General features: G+C 44.6%; 1 protein-coding gene across 8 annotated transcripts in view; it reads right to left on the reverse strand.

Annotated features, from left to right (window-relative positions):
- tanc2b (tetratricopeptide repeat, ankyrin repeat and coiled-coil containing 2b) overlaps positions 1-15,911 on the reverse strand; it is a 234,479-nt gene that overhangs the window by 15,678 nt on the left and 202,890 nt on the right. For 6 of the 8 annotated variants that reach the window (XM_042306173.1, XM_042306170.1, XM_042306169.1 and 3 more), the window contains 13 exons: positions 14,607-14,642; positions 13,766-14,047; positions 13,414-13,541; positions 11,785-12,016; positions 10,772-10,941; positions 10,137-10,415; positions 7,855-8,022; positions 7,481-7,641; positions 7,110-7,218; positions 6,860-6,982; positions 1,265-1,501; positions 950-1,144; positions 37-130 (listed from right to left, as the gene is read on the reverse strand). In XM_042306173.1, the coding sequence (XP_042162107.1) occupies positions 37-130; positions 950-1,144; positions 1,265-1,501; positions 6,860-6,982; positions 7,110-7,218; positions 7,481-7,641; positions 7,855-8,022; positions 10,137-10,415; positions 10,772-10,941; positions 11,785-12,016; positions 13,414-13,541; positions 13,766-14,047; positions 14,607-14,642 (2,214 nt within the window). The remainder of the gene's footprint in view (positions 1-36; positions 131-949; positions 1,145-1,264; positions 1,502-6,859; positions 6,983-7,109; positions 7,219-7,480; positions 7,642-7,854; positions 8,023-10,136; positions 10,416-10,771; positions 10,942-11,784; positions 12,017-13,413; positions 13,542-13,765; positions 14,048-14,606; positions 14,643-15,911) is intronic. The other 2 variants (XM_042306172.1, XM_042306171.1) reach the window with 1 other exon arrangement.

Here is a 15,911-nt window from a genome sequence, read left to right on the forward strand (position 1 = left end):
TTTTTAAAAAGCACATGACGAGAGGCCTTAGCATACCTGTCTCTCCCCACAGGGTGTCGAAGTTGTTAATCTGAGCACGTTCCACCTCCTCCTCATCCTTCTCTGGCAGATCCAGCAGGTAGGACGCAATCTGGTGGAAATAATGATACATATTACACCTCCCAAAATATCACTAGTGTGAGTGGCATGCAATACTAGTAGGATCGCATAAGGATAAACAATGAATTGCTGTCCAGTCCACACACTGCAGGGAAATTACCCAGACTAAAAAATCAAATATATATTCTTAGCTCTACAAAACTGTCAGCTGGGTAAGTGGGGTCTACAGTATACCTGAGTAATCTATTTCACAAAATATTCCAGGTAAGGAGATTTGCAGGGAGGCCTACCTCTGTGTATCCCATGCGGGAGGCCTACCTCTGTGTATCCCATGCGGGAGGCCTACCTCTGTGTATCCCATGCGGGAGGCCTACCTCTGTGTATCCCATGCAGGAGGCCTACCTCTGTGTATCCCATGCAGGAGGCCTACCTCTGTGTATCCCATGCAGGAGGCCTACCTCTGTGTATCCCATGCAGGAGGCCTATCTCTGTGTATCCCATGCAGGAGGCCTACCTCTGTGTATCCCATGCAGGAGGCCTACCTCTGTGTATCCCATGCAGGAGGCCTACCTCTGTGTATCCCATGCAGGAGGCCTACCTCTGTGTATCCCATGCAGGAGGCCTACCTCTGTGTATCCCATGCGGGAGGCCTACCTCTGTGTATCCCATGCGGGAGGCCTACCTCTGTGTATCCCATGCGGGAGGCCTACCTCTGTGTATCCCATGCGGGAGGCCTACCTCTGTGTATCCCATGCGGGAGGCCTACCTCTGTGTATCCCATGCAGGAGGCCTACCTCTGTGTATCCCATGCAGGAGGCCTACCTCTGTGTATCCCATGCAGGAGGCCTACCTCTGTGTATCCCATGCTAGCTGCAGCGATGAGGGCTTGCTGGATGGCATGGCTCTTGCTGAAGGCTCCTTGCTGCTGCTGTTGTGGTTGTCCCATGGCCCAGTCCCACTGGATAAGGAACTTGACCATCTCCATGTGGCCCCTGAGAGCTGCATGCACCACGGCACACTGACCATTCTTATCCAGGTGGTCCACCTGTTGATGGACACACACACATAATTCACACTCACACACAAAGATGGTCAATCCCCATTCGTCCATAGAACATATCCATAGATAGAGATGAATATACAAACACACACTGCACCCTCTCACCTTGGCTCTCCTGCGACACAGTGTGTTGACTATAGCCATGTGTCCCCCAGAGGCAGCGTAGCCCAGTGGGGTGAGACCGCTCTCTGAGGGCTGGTCTACAGAGGCTCCGTATTCCAACAGCAGCCCCACCATGTCAATGTAACCCAGGTGGGCATGCACACACAGCACCGGGGCGTTGTTCAAAACCTCTGTACGGTAGTTCACGTTGGCACCACCGAGCATCAGCAACCGGCTCACCTGGACACAGACAGATTTCACACAGTGTTAGACACAGAGAAAAACAACTAGCAAAAGTAGAGTTTAATTTATCAGTAGGAAAAGCCCCTCAGGCGAGTTGGTTGGCCCACTGTCAAAGGGAGAGCTGAAACCCTGATGAAGGCAGCATAGCTGTCCAAACGCTGGTATCTACGGAGCCATGAGTGTGAGGCTTTTGTTTTCAAATGGAAAGCAGTACCTTGATGTTAAGAGGGAAAAGCAGCAGTGTTGTAGTACTCAAGTCCGGTCTGGAGACCACATACTCAGTGTATCGGTCTTGTCTCGGTGTCGGTTACATTCGTACTCAGTCGTGACTCTGTCTCAGACAGCAACCATAATACCAGCACACTCATGTAGGAGAGTGCACTTCTTGTAAAACAAGAAGGCTATACGCAGGTTTTTTTCAGTGGGCATTATGCATACTGACTTCTTCCTCCATACTGATGCGTATCGAAGTAGTGTAGTGAAGGTATACGATTTATGTAGTACAATAGAGAAATCATGCACAAAGTAGCCTACACAATGGCAAAGCAGGTGAAATATATTCACATGTGCACTGCACACAATCTAGTTTCAGAAGAATATCATCTGCAGGCAGCAAGAGTGTGCAGTTCTCAGCTGGTTTTGGCATGGAGCAGCTCACAGAAGAATGACATCGGTAGGGTAGGAAAGACGTTTCAGCTTATGATATCTAACAGTAAATGCTAACTAAGACAACAATGGGTATGCAAATCAGGTATTGAAAAAGTTTAGTCGGAAGTGTTGGTTAGTTGCTATTTGTGATGTGCAATTGTCATCATGCGCTGTTTGCACCAGGCGTGTAGACGTGGAAGTGCCTGTGTGGACAAAGGCCAACCCACTGGGGAGCCAGGCCCTGTCAGGCCCATCCAATCAGATTGATGTGGTTTAAACATTGTTGTGGACTTAGACCATCACATTTTTGTATTTTATTTCTATTTTAAGTAGGATTTTGAGAGTGAAAATCTGAAAAATCTAGGGTAGGAACTTTTGGGGAAAAAAGAATTTTCCAAAAAACTGGAAAAACATAGCATGATGTTAAATCACCACTTTTGGAAAGACAGCAGTCACACACAGCATGATGTTAAATCACCACTGGAAAGACACACCACTGCATAGGGCCGATGGAAAGACAGCAGTCACACACAGCATGATGTTAAATCACCACTACACCACTGCATAGGGCCGATGGAAAGACAGTCACACAGAATGATGTTAAATCACCACTACACCACTGCATAGGGCCGATGGAAAGACAATCACACACAGCATGATGTTAAATCACCACTATACCACTGCATAGGGCCGATGGAAAGACAATCACACACAGAATGATGTTAAATCACCACTATACCACTGCATAGGGCCGATGGAAAGACAGTCACACACAGAATGATGTTAAATCACCACTACACCACTGCATAGGGCCGATGGAAAGACAATCACACACAGAATGATGTTAAAGGATAAGCAGTCCATAAACTCAGACATAATAAGCCAGTAGGTCCCAATCATAAGAATACAAAAACACAACCATTAAGCATTTCCAAATTGAAATGCACAACTATTACTTCCCATTGAAAAAAACATTCATTAGAATCATTAGAAACCCCTTTTGCAATTATGTTAGCACAGTTGAAAACTGTTGTGCTGATTAAAGAAGCAATACAACTGGCCTTCTTTAAGACTAATTGAGTATCTGGAGCATAAGCATTAGTGGGTTTGATTACAGACTCAAAATGGCCAGAAACAAATAACTTTCTCCTGAAACTCATCAGTCTTGTCACGCCCTGGTCTTAGTATTTTGTGTTTTCTTTATTTATTTGGCCAGGCCAGGGTGTGACATGGGTTTATTTTGTGGTGTGTTTTTATATTGGGGTTTTAGTAGGTATTGGGATTGTGGCTTAGTAGGGTTGTCTAGTAAAGTCTATGGTTGCCTGAGGCGGTTCTCAATCAGAGGCAGGTGATTCTCGTTGTCTCTGATTGGGAACCATATTTAGGCAGCCAGAGTGTTTCGTGGGTGATTGTTCCTGTCTCTGTTGTCACAAAATAGGCTGTATAGGTTTTCACGTTACGTTTGTTGTTTTTGTATTGTTCGTTTTTCATCTTTATTAAACATGTATGAAAATTACCACGCTGCATTTTGGTCCCATCCTTGCTACACCTCTTCGTCAGAGGAGGAGATAGAAGAAACCCGTAACAAGTCTATTCTTGCTCTGAGAAATGAAGGCTATTCCATGTGAGAAATTACCAAGAAACTGAAGATCTCGTACAATGCTGTGTACTACTCCCTTCACAGAACAGCGCAAACTCTCTTTAACCAGAATAGAAAGAGGAGTGGGAGGCCCCGGTGCACAACTGAGCAAATGGACTAGTACATTAGAGTCTGATAAATATCCACCTCACAAGTCCTCAACTGGCAGCTTCATTAAATAATACCTGCAAAACACCCGTCTCAACGTCAACAGTGAAGAGGCAACTCCGGGATGCTGGCCTTCTAGGCAGAATTGCAAAGAAAAATCCATATCTCAGACTGGCCAATAAAAATAAAAGATTAAGATGGGCAAAATAACAGAGACACTGGACAGAGCAAGTCTGCCTAGAAGGCCAGCATCCCAGAGTTGGCTCTTCACTGTTACAACATTAATTAACAATGTCTACATTGTATTTCTGATGAATTTGATGTTATTTTAATGAAGTCAAAATGAGATTTTCTTTCAAAAACAAGGACATTTCTAAGTGACCCCAAACTTTTGAACGGTAGTGTATGTAGCATGCTTAAAACACAGAGCCTAACTCTAGCTAGCTGCTAGGAGGATGTCAAGCCATTGGAAGAGTGGGTAAGTGATTGACTTTTTCCCCTCATATGGTTTTCGATGGCTATACACAGCTAGAGATGCAGGTGTCATTTGGTTAGCTAGCAAGAACTTCAACGAATGTTATCCAGTTAGCCAGAGTGAATTTTGCATGCGCAAGAGATATGCTGTCTACTACGATTTCAGAGCACTTTCATCTGAAATTGCCAGAGCGCAGAACAACTGATGAATTTACAAAAGCACAACACCTGCTGAATATGACCGGTGTCAGCAAACGTAGACAAAAAAAGTGCTCTAGATAACATGTAAACAGTCTAACCTGCTCAGCTACGGCAAGTAAAATGGTCAGAGTGAGGTATTCTCTCATTTGTGTCTGGAAGTAGCAAGCTAGCCAGTTAGCTTGGGTGCTTGGTTGGGACAAGCATGCATTGGAAGGCAAGCTGCAGAAGGATGAAGAGGCTACAATTCCCCATCATTTATCAGTGCAATTTTGACAGTCAACTAGCAGAAAAAGTTTGAGAGGGTTTATCTGATGTTCCTTCATTAGATTTGAGCTAATCTTGCTCTGGCTAGCATTAGTTGATATTGTTGTTGCTGATGTACATAACTGAGGGAGAGAGCCTTTTCATGGTTGTTTGATCAATAGGACTGTACGTTCCCACATGTAAGAGGACTCCAGTGGTGTTTGCATATTTGCAGAAATCCATTCAGGTGTATTTTGTGGCTTTTGGCGAATGTGTTCTATGGCTTGTTTGTACAAAAGTCTACTGTAGCTCTGATTGGCTATAGCGCACCAGCCTGTGTAGACTCCGGTTCTGGACAAAACAGATGTTTTTATTCGGTTTAATTTACTGCAGTGTCTATTCATTGTCCAAATGCATGGCTCCTTTCCCACACTACATTGCTATAGAATTTTCACAAATGCCTTAGTATATATAATTCCCAAACATTCTAAGAATTTATGAAAATGTGAAAATGACCATATCTAAGTGGTAGCTTGTCAGAACATTTTTGAAAAGTGTCATTCTTCCTGGGTGTGTATATGAACATATTCTAATAAGATTTAGCAACAACATCCTCTTTGATAACACCTGCTGCAGCTGCTGAAAACTAGCCAACAACAAAAGCTAGCTAGCTAGACCGTGGGAAAATTACTGCTCGCTATTGGCCTCGCTATTGGCCTTCAAGAAGGCAGACTTTTCCATACGTTTTTGTCAAATCGGTCCCACCCATTAAGTAAAAATGTGATTGGTTGATTCCACCTTCACTCCAAAATGTTGCCCTAATACAGTTGAATGGCAGATGCCTTTTCTAGTTTCTGATGACCTAGCCAATAGCTGACTTAGCTAGCTAGATTTATCTCCCCAGAGACTAGCAAAGAAAAATCCTGATAGGATATTTTTTCTCTTCAGTGTTAACCCTTTCATTTCCAACAAAAACTGAAGAGATTAAATCAGATCATTATTATAATCATTATTTTATAAATCCTTAGCCCTTCTCTGAAGGTGTAGAAGGCTCATTGTGCTCCACTGTGTTTGGGTTAGTAATAATTTGTATAGTGGCTCTATTTGCCTTCAGCAGCATTTATTCACTATTCTGAATGTCTAAAGAAACCATATGTTGTTCTGAAATATGAACACAGAAATACTGGACATTTTGAACTCTTATTATGGTGGGGATTTGACAAAATTGCAATTATGATGTTGAACTCGCATTTTTCTGGTCTCGGTCTCGACTCTGTCTCTGACCCCTCTTCCCCCGCCCGGTCTAGGTCTTGACTCGGTCTCAGCCTCCCTCGAGTCTTAGTCTAGACTCGGACTCGACTTGCTCCGGTCTTGAATCGGTCTCGCTTTAGGTGGTCTTGAAGACAACACTGAAAAGCAGTACGTTACCTTGATGATAAGAGTTAAAAGGGAAAAGCACAGGCTCTGTCATAACCGGCCGCGACCGGGAGGTCCGTGGGGCGATGCATAATTGGCCTAGCATCGTCTGGGTTAGGGTTAGGGAGGGCTTGGCCGGTAGGGAGGTCCTTGTCTCATCGCGCACCAGCGACTCCTGTGGCAGGCCGGGCGCAGTGCACGCTAACCAAGGTTGCCAGGTGCACAGTGTTTCCTCCGTGCACCTGGTTGCGGCTGGCTTCCGGGTTGGATGCGAGCTGTGTTAAGAAGCAGTGCGGCTTGGTTGGGTTGTGTATCGGAGGACGCATGACTTTCAACCTTCACGGGAGTTGTAGCGATGAGACAAGATAGTAGCTACTAAAAACAATTGGATACCATGAAATTGGGGAGAAAAAAAGGGTAATAAATAAATAAATACATTTTTTTTTTTAAAGAAAAGGGAAAAGCAGTAAGTTACCTTGATGATAGGAGTTAAAAGGGAAAGGCAGTAAGTTAAATTGATATTAAGAGTTAAGAAGGAAAAGCAGTAAGTTACATTGATGTTAAGAGTTAAGAAGGAAAAGCAGTAAGTTACCCTGACGTTAAGAGTGTAGAGGTTGAAGCAGTACCTTGATGTTAGGTGTGTACAGGTTTCTAAGTGAGGACAGAGCAGTGGACAGGCCCTCTGTGCTGTAGGAAACCCACAGCCCCTGGAGGATGGACGAGGAAACCCCAACCTTCTTGCTTAGGCCCTGAAATATAGACATCATTTGAGCTGTCACTGCTTTGAGTTGTGCTGTGTGCATACGAAAGTGTGTGTGTGTGTGTGTGTGTGTGTGAGTCTGTGTGCGTGTCTGTAGGCAGTGTGGTTAGGTGAACCTTGAAGATGTGTGCTTTGAGGATGTGGTGTCCCAGTTCAATGGTCTGCTGTCGGTTCAGCTTGGTCTCCTGGCGAGAGAACCAGAAGGCTAGCAGGGTGTGGCCACTCCTACAGGGAGACAGGGAGGAACATAAACCATGAGCTTCTGCACAAATAGTTAGGGTTAGTAGATAGTTAGATGTAATGTTGTTGACAGTTAGTTGAACATGCTTATTCCTGTTAATTCACGAATGATTCTAGGAAACGTCTAACCGTGATTTCTGGAAAAGCTAGGAATTTGGGGAATTTTTTGTAACTCTATCCAAGACTACATCAGTCTCTCATATAGTACCCACCCCCTACACACCAGGAGACCCATCCACCCACTGACCTGGGGTCACACAAGAACTTGGTTTTCTCCCCCTCCTCCCTCCAGATCAGCCACTCCCTGAAGGATGGGTGAACAAACATCCTGGTCCCGTCCCTCCTCTTGACCAGGAACATGGCTAGGTTGTCTACGCGCTGTGTGAAGTCCTCCCAGTCCAGCATACCCTGCATCAAAGAGGGTGAAACCAAGAAACTTAGCTTCTTAGCTGTGCACACGCCCAGGAGCTTTGCTAAGGCTGTTATTTTTCACGGGCACTATCGTTGCTATCCGGTATACAACTGCACATGCCCAGGTAGTGTTCGCATGGTGGCTAAGTGTGACATGTTTTCCTATGGGAAATGCAAACGGTTCCACGTCAGTGCAATAAGTGTATTTGCCTGCAGGGAGCCGGCATTGATAGCCTGGTAGATCTGTTCGTCAGTGAGGGGGTGGAGGGATGCCACGGCCACGTTGAGTAGGGGGAGGGCCCGTTCGAAGGACGACTGGGTAGGGAAACGCATGTTGCACTGCAGCAGGTACACCTCTGCCAGGTTGACGGGCACCACCTGGGATCAATGAATCAATCAGATATTTTCTATCAACAAATAAATCAATCAGTCAGTCAATCATTATTATAGCATATTTCTTAGATAGGGAGTGCAATGCAATGTTCTGTATAAAACATGTAAATGGCACATACAGTGCCTTCAGAAAGTGTTCAGAGGCCTTGACTATTTCCACATTTGTTTACTTTACAGCCTTATTCTAAAATGGATTAAATAAAACATTTTCCTCATCAATCTACACACAATACCCCATAGTTAAAAAAGCAAAAACAGGTTTTTAAACATTTTTGCAAATTTCTTAAAAATAAAAAACAGAAATACCTTATTTACATAAATATTCAGACCCTTTCATATGAGACTCGAAGTGAGAACTCCAGTGCATCCTGTTTCCATTGATCATCCTTGAGATGTTTCTACATTTTAGCCCACCTGTGGTAAATTGAACTGATTGGACATGATTTGGAAAGTAACACACCTGTCTATATAAGGTCCCACAGTTGACAGTGTATGTCAGAGCAAAAACCAAGCCATGAGGAAGAAACAAATTGTCCTTCGAGGTCCGAGACAGGATTGTGTCTCCGCTTGGAGTTGGCCAAAAGGCACCTAAAGGACTCAGACCATAAGAAGCAAGATTCTCTGGTCTGATGAAACCAAGATTGAACTCTTTGGCCTGAATGCCAAGCGTCACGTCTGAAGGAACCCTTGCACCATCCCTACGGTGAAGAATCTTGGTGACAGCATCATGCTGTGGGGATGTTTTTCAGTGGAAGGGACTGGGAGTATAGTTAGGATCGATGGAAAGATGAAGTACAGAGAGATCCTTGATGAAAACCTGCTCCAGATCGCTCGGGACCTCAGACTGGGGCGTAGGTTCACCTTCCAACAGGACAACGTCCTTAAGTACATAGCCAAAAACATGCTGGAGTGGCTTTGGGACAAGTCTCTGAAAGTCCTTGAGTGGCCCAGCCAGAGCCTGGACTTGAACCCGATCAAGCATCTTTGCACTTGAAAATATCTGTGCAGCGCCACTCCCCATCCAAGCTGACAGAGCTTGAGAGGATCTGCAGAGAAGAATGGGAGAAACTCCCCAAATACAGGTGTGCCAAGCTTGTATCGTCATACCCTAGAAGAATTGAGGCTGTAATCGATGCTCCTACAAAGTACTGAGTAAAAACCTATTTTTGCTTTATCATTATGGGCTATTGTGTAGATTGAAAAAAAACAATTTAATCAATTTTAGAATAAGGCTGTAAAGTAACAAAATGAGGAAAAACTCAAGGGGTCTGAATACTTTCCGAATGCATTATATATACTGAACAAAAATATAAACGCAACATGTAAAGTGTTGGTCCCATGTTTCATGAGCTGAAATAAAAGATCCCAGAAATTTTCCATACGTACAAAAAGCTTATTTCTCTCATATTTTCTTCACAAATTTGTTTACATCCCTGTTAGTTAGCATTTCTCCTTTGCCAAGATAATCTATCCACCTGACAGGTGTGGCATATCAAGAGGCTGATTAAACAGCATGATCATTACACAGGTGCACCTTACAATAAACACCACTCTAAAATGTGAAGTTTAGTCACACAACACAATGCCACAGATGTCTCAAGTTTTGAGGGAGCGTACAATTGGCATGCTGACTGCAGGAATGTCCACCAGAGCTGTTGCCAGAGATTGTAATGTTCATAAGCTGCCTCCAATGTCATTTTAGAGAATTTGGCAGTACGTCCAACTGGCCTCACAATCGCAGACCACGTGTAACCACGCCAGCCCAGGACCTCCACATCCGGCTTCTTCATCTGCGGGATTGTCTGAGACCAGCCACCCAGACAGCTGTTGAAACTGAGGAGTATTTCTGTATGTAATAAAGCCCTTTTGTGGGGGAAAACTCATTCTGATTGGCTGGGCCTGGCTCCCCAGTGGATGGGCCTGGCTCCCAAGTGGGTGGGCCTACTGATCGCTGCATCATGTGAAATCCATAAATCATTGAAATTGTTACATGTTGCTTTTATATTTTTGTTTGGTGTAATTAAAAGTAGGATAAAGAAAAATAATAAAGGCAAGAATAAAAGCAAGGCAATAATGCATACTGTAGATTACCGGCTTACCTTGTAGCTGGAGCTCTTGAGGACCAGGTACCCCTTCTCTATAAGGTCAAAGGTGAGTTTTAGGTACAGGTAGGATCCCTGGCTGAGGGCCTTGAGGTGGGCAGAGAGCTTGCCGAAGGTGGTGTTGTCCATCTTGCCGTTGAGAGAGATGTTGTTCTGTATCTCAGGACTGCTGTGGATGCGGTGCAGGATATAACCCTGTAAATCCTGGTCTATAGCATCATTTTCCTCCAGACCATCCAGAGAGATATGGTGGAATGGGAGCAGCTTGGTGATCTCCTATAGGAGGGAAGTAGGGGAGGATGAAGGGAGAAGGAGGAAGGAGGAAGAGGGGGGAATGATGGATGAAGGAGAGGAGGAGGAGAGAGGAGGATGAAGATGGATGGAAGAAGAAAGTGGGAGGAAGGAGAGAGGAGGATGAAGGGGGTTGGAAGAAGAAAAGTGGGTGAGGGAAAGAGATGCATGGGCAGTGTAACAAGATTGACATCAGTGGAAGATTGCTTGTACATCTATTGACAAACTCTATCAAAAGACAATTATCCTTGTTTGGTGTTAACACTGTTAATCTTGTATGTTTTTAATGGCCACACGCTTAATGGAGGGGTAGAGGATTGTAATGAGTATAATGTGTCTACCTGTAATGTGGTCCTAACAGTGACCACCAATTTGAGCCAGGGGGGAAACTTGCTGATGGTTTTGCTGAGGAATGAGACGATGGTGTCTCCGTAGTCAGGCTTGTGGAACTCTGCCTCATTTAGCCCATCTATCAGGATGACCAGGTCATCTTCAGAGGCGATCTTCCTCTCTGAAAACCACACACAGAGAAAAGAGTCAATATGGACCAAAAAACATGATTGCAAATGTTCTGCCTAATGTACTCTTGCTAAAATCAAGAATACATATGTGTTGAGGATCCCACCCACTGACAGAGTCACTAGGAGTAGAGACAGTTTTATCCCCTTTGTAGAGAGCATCCAGGGGTTCTAGGGGTGTCCCCCAAATGTCACCCTATTCCCTATATAGTGCACTACTTTTGACCAGATTCCCTTTATAGTGTACTTCTTCTAACCAGGGCTTATAGCACACTATTTTTAACCAGGGCCTATAGGGCTCTACTTTTAACCAGGGCCTATAGGGCTCTACTTTTAACCAGGGCCTATAGGGCTCTACTTTTAACCAGGGCCTATAGGGCTCTACTTTTAACCAGGGCCTATAGGGCTCTACTTTTAACCAGGGCCTATAGGGCTCTACTTTTAACCAGGGCCTATAGGGCTTTTAACCAGGGCCTATAGGGCTCTACTTTTAACCAGGGCCTATAGGGATTTTAACCAGGGCCTATAGGGATTTTAACCAGGGCCTATAGGGCTTTTAACCAGGGCCTATAGGGCTTTTAACCAGGGCCTATAGGGCTTTTAACCAGGGCCTATAGGGCTTTTAACCAGGGCCTATAGGGCTTTTAACCAGGGCCTATAGGGCTTTTAAACAGGGCCTATAGGGCTCTACTTTTAACCAGGGCCTATAGGGCTTTTAACCAGGGCCTATAGGGCTTTTAACCAGGGCCTATAGGGATTTTAACCAGGGCCTATAGGGCTTTTAACCAGGGCCTATAGGGATTTTAACCAGGGCCTATAGCAGAGAATTGTATCACCTTTGTAGAGGGCATCTAGGGGTTCTAGAACTCCTCTTCTGAAGGAGGCCAGGGGATCCTGAACGCAGGAGCGCAGACTGAGCATGCTCTGTAGCTGTGGCTCCCTGAGCAGCAGCTCTCTGTAGGCGATGAGCTGTGGCGAGCGACACAGCAACGCTGCCACGTTGTGGACGAACTCTGGCACCAGGCACGTGTAGGCGTTGTCCGCCTGGCAGTAGTGGTACGCCACCACCTGGGGGCGATAGAGAGGGGGGAGACATGGTAGGTCAGTAAAAGGGTGTGGAAAATATAAGACGGGGTTCAGGTCATTAGGTCACACTGTAGCAAAAACATTTTAAAAAACATTTTAAAATAAAATGTGCATTTCTTATTGGACCAAGTCCAGGTCATTCTTCAGATTGGTGCTTAAAATGAACACGATCCTGTTTTTCTATGTTTTGACGATAAGAATCAGGTTTTATAAACTGGCGCTGCTACAATTGATTTGGTGAGTCAACTAGTGAGTCAACTAGTTCATGGTGGATGATTGCAGTGTAATGAACATATTACGTCGCGTTTCTCTTTTCGGTTTTCAGCCAATAAATAATTCAGAGCTCCCTGCCGTTGAGAACAGATGAATGTGAATGAGTGTGTGTTTAATTGCATGTTTAGACGGACACCCAGAGGAGTCAAAAGTCTAAATGATTATCCGCACAACACAGATGAGTAATCTCAGTGTGTTTCTCTATAATAATACATTCTCAGCACGGTGAGCACAAAGCTTTATAAACTGCCACGAGCAGATAACACAAAGAACAGATGGGCGTGAAAGAGGTAAGGAGAGAAAAATAAAATGAAAAAGAGGAGGAGAGAGGTGAAGTGAAGCAATTAGTAAGCTGCGCCACCAGCAAGGTGTGTCCAGCTCGGGGACTATGACAGTTGACGTGGACCAAGCGCCAGCCTCTGTTCCTCTGTTTCATCAAGGAAACCGCAGGGATAAAATAACAAATCAGGATAAAATGCTAATTGAGTCACAGAGGAATAAAACAGAGCTTAAAACAAAGGGAGAAAAGTGGGAACAGGCTCAATTATTAATGCATCGAGTTAACAAGATATAATAGCTTGGCTGGGAAATGGCTTTCTGCAGGTATACATATTTCATAAGGCTCCCTGGCAAAGTTGTTTTTTCTCTTTTAAACACATCTGCATAATGCAGCAGGCTGGGGAGAGGAATGGGGCTGGGGCTGGGGCTACAGATGGCAAGGCGCGTCTGTCACCCCCATTTAGGGGATAGGGGAAGCTGGGGCTATGGTATGATGTGAGTGGTGTGGGGATTTAGGGAAGCCACTAAGCACCGCCTCACACATCATTCATATTTAACTTCAGACTAGACAGGTTCATAAATGTTAACACGTTTACTCCACTGAAAGAGAAAGAGTTGTTAGAAAGAATGTTTCTAGGCCAAACTGGATGTTTGCAATTAAAACAGCTAGCCTTGTGTACTGATGTCTCAAATATGCTGTGAAACTGGTCCAAAATCCAGACTAGCATGTCACTTAGTATGAAGATGTGTTGGGCATGCATTTTAACTGGTCTGTTAGCTTGGCAATGAGGGTATAATTGTTATTGGAGAGTCATCTTTTTTTTAACCTGAGATGCCAGTCTCCTCATGGCCTCCTCCTGGCGTCGTCTCATTTCAGGGGTCCCGGGACAGCTGCCCCCTCCCAGAGTACCTGTGCTATAGGCCGGCTGGGGCTGAGTAAGGGGGAGCTCTCCATCTGAGAAGAAGCATAGAAGGAAGAGGATTTAACCAATGGCATGTTTGTCAAACCATTTTTATATCAGCTTAAAGGATCAATCTGCCGTTCCAACAATAGCAAAGCATGCACTCCACCTCTGTTTTGTTCAACAGAAATGTTTTTTTTAGAAACTTTATTGAAAGCTGACTTGTTGGTTGTGGCCATTTTAATAGCACTCTCTATTCATGAGTATCTGAGCCTACGTTTGGGAGAGGCCTGCGGAGAGTCAGAGGCGATCTGTCTCATGCGCGTTCCGTGGCAGCTCAGCGCCACCAGACGAGAGATGATGGCTGTCTTGCCGTAGCCAATGTTGCCCACGACAACTACGCCGAGGTTGGGGATGTTGTTGCCTCTGTTGAGATGGGCATCGACCTCCTGGAACAGCCAATCACGGCCGGTGAAGACGGAGTCCATGGTGATGCTGGGCACCTCAAAGAGGAGGGGCTTCAGGGAGATGTCAGGTGGCCGGTATGGGGCAAACCGCACTGGAGGGGCAGGGGGAGAGAGAGAGAGGATGGACAGTTACAATGGTTGCTCTTTATTTTACAGAGAAATGCTGCCACTACATTAAGATAATGAGTGTGTATGGCCTATAGTGAGTCCTGACTGTCATGAGACTTCCTCCTACTGCTGTAATCACTACTGTAATCCCTACTGTAATCACTGCTGTAATCATGTGTGACAGAGAAGGGATTCAAGGGAAATATTCATTTGTTTCACAATTGAAACCTGTATGTCCTAACACAAATACTATTATTTTTCCTCACTAGGGGGAGTCATTAGATAAACGTGTTGTTTTTCAAAGACTGTCTGGGCATCCGTTCATCTGAACAAGAGTACTATTAAAAAGCAAATGGATGTAAACTATGTTTGGACTAAAATATATGTCTGGAGATGAGAGAAGGACCAAATCGAAACAGGAGTTATTTTTCCTACTTCTCTTAATTTTACAGTTCGCTATATTATCTGAAACAACATCAGTGGAAATATGGACAAAATGCATGTTACCAGACATGTAACCAGATTAAAGTAAAGTAAACTTACGTGATTGGGATTGCCAGGCATGGTTGTTAGCAGAAGCTGAGACAAACAGAAGTCAGAGAAAAGAGGAGGCAATGAAAGAACAGAGAGGGTCATGGGAAGCATAACAGAATGGACGCTGGCAGCCGTGTGCAGTATGCTAATGGTGCAGAGCAGGGTTGGTGGTCAAAGGTCAATTACATTCCAATTCTAATTCCAATGAAGAACTGGAATATGGAACCGGCCCCCAACACTGGTACAGAGAGCCGCAATAGGAGATGGAGACTGCAGCATCAGATATCAACTAATATGATATAATAACATCTCCAGATCCATCTATTGTAAGGCAGTACACTCCCAGAAAGAAATATCCTGTGGTCAAGTGATATCTATCTATTGGTTTAGGGCAGGCGACACAGTACAACATAAATGCAATAGACAGACCATGAGTCAGGGCTGGGGAGAACATGTGTGATGAACGGTGTGTGTGTTACATAAGGAGCATCACAATATAATGAGCTCCAATTGCTGTTATTTATATAATATATTCCTTCCCAAAACGTACAAAGTGCTGGGCCAAGCATGTTTTACAGCTAAACCAATAATAATAATAACAAGTTGGGAAAAATGGTTGATGACTGCACAGTAGTGCAGTAGTATAGATATATCTGGGGAAAAACTACTTACAATCTGTGAATATAGCCTGACATCAGCAGCACCATATATTATGTATATACAGTCAACACAACTTGATAAACTCAATTTCGCTGAATCACCACAAACAAAAACCGACAATACACAAACATGGACACAGACACAGAGACACAGACAGAGACACAGACAGAGACACAGACACAGACAGAGACACAGACACAGACACAGACAGAGACAGAGACACAGACACAGACAGAGACACAGACACAGACACAGAGACACAGACAGACACAGACACAGACACAGACACACAGACACAGACACAGACACACAGACAGAGACACAGAGAGAGACACAGACAGAGACACAGACAGAGACAGAGACACAGACAGAGACACAGACTGAGACACAGACAGACACAGACAGACAGAGACACAGACAGAGACACAGACAGAGACACAGACACAGACAGACACAGACAGAGACACAGACAGAGACACAGACAGAGACACAGACAGAGACACAGACAGAGACACAGACAGAGACACAGACACAGACAGACAGAGACACAGACAGAGACACAGACAGAGACACAGACAGAGACACAGACAGAGACACAGACAGAGACACAGACAGAGACACAGACAGAGACACAGACAGAGACACAGACAGAGA

This window comes from Oncorhynchus tshawytscha, linkage group LG25 (assembly GCF_018296145.1).
Source record: "Oncorhynchus tshawytscha isolate Ot180627B linkage group LG25, Otsh_v2.0, whole genome shotgun sequence".
NCBI lineage: Eukaryota > Metazoa > Chordata > Actinopteri > Salmoniformes > Salmonidae > Oncorhynchus > Oncorhynchus tshawytscha.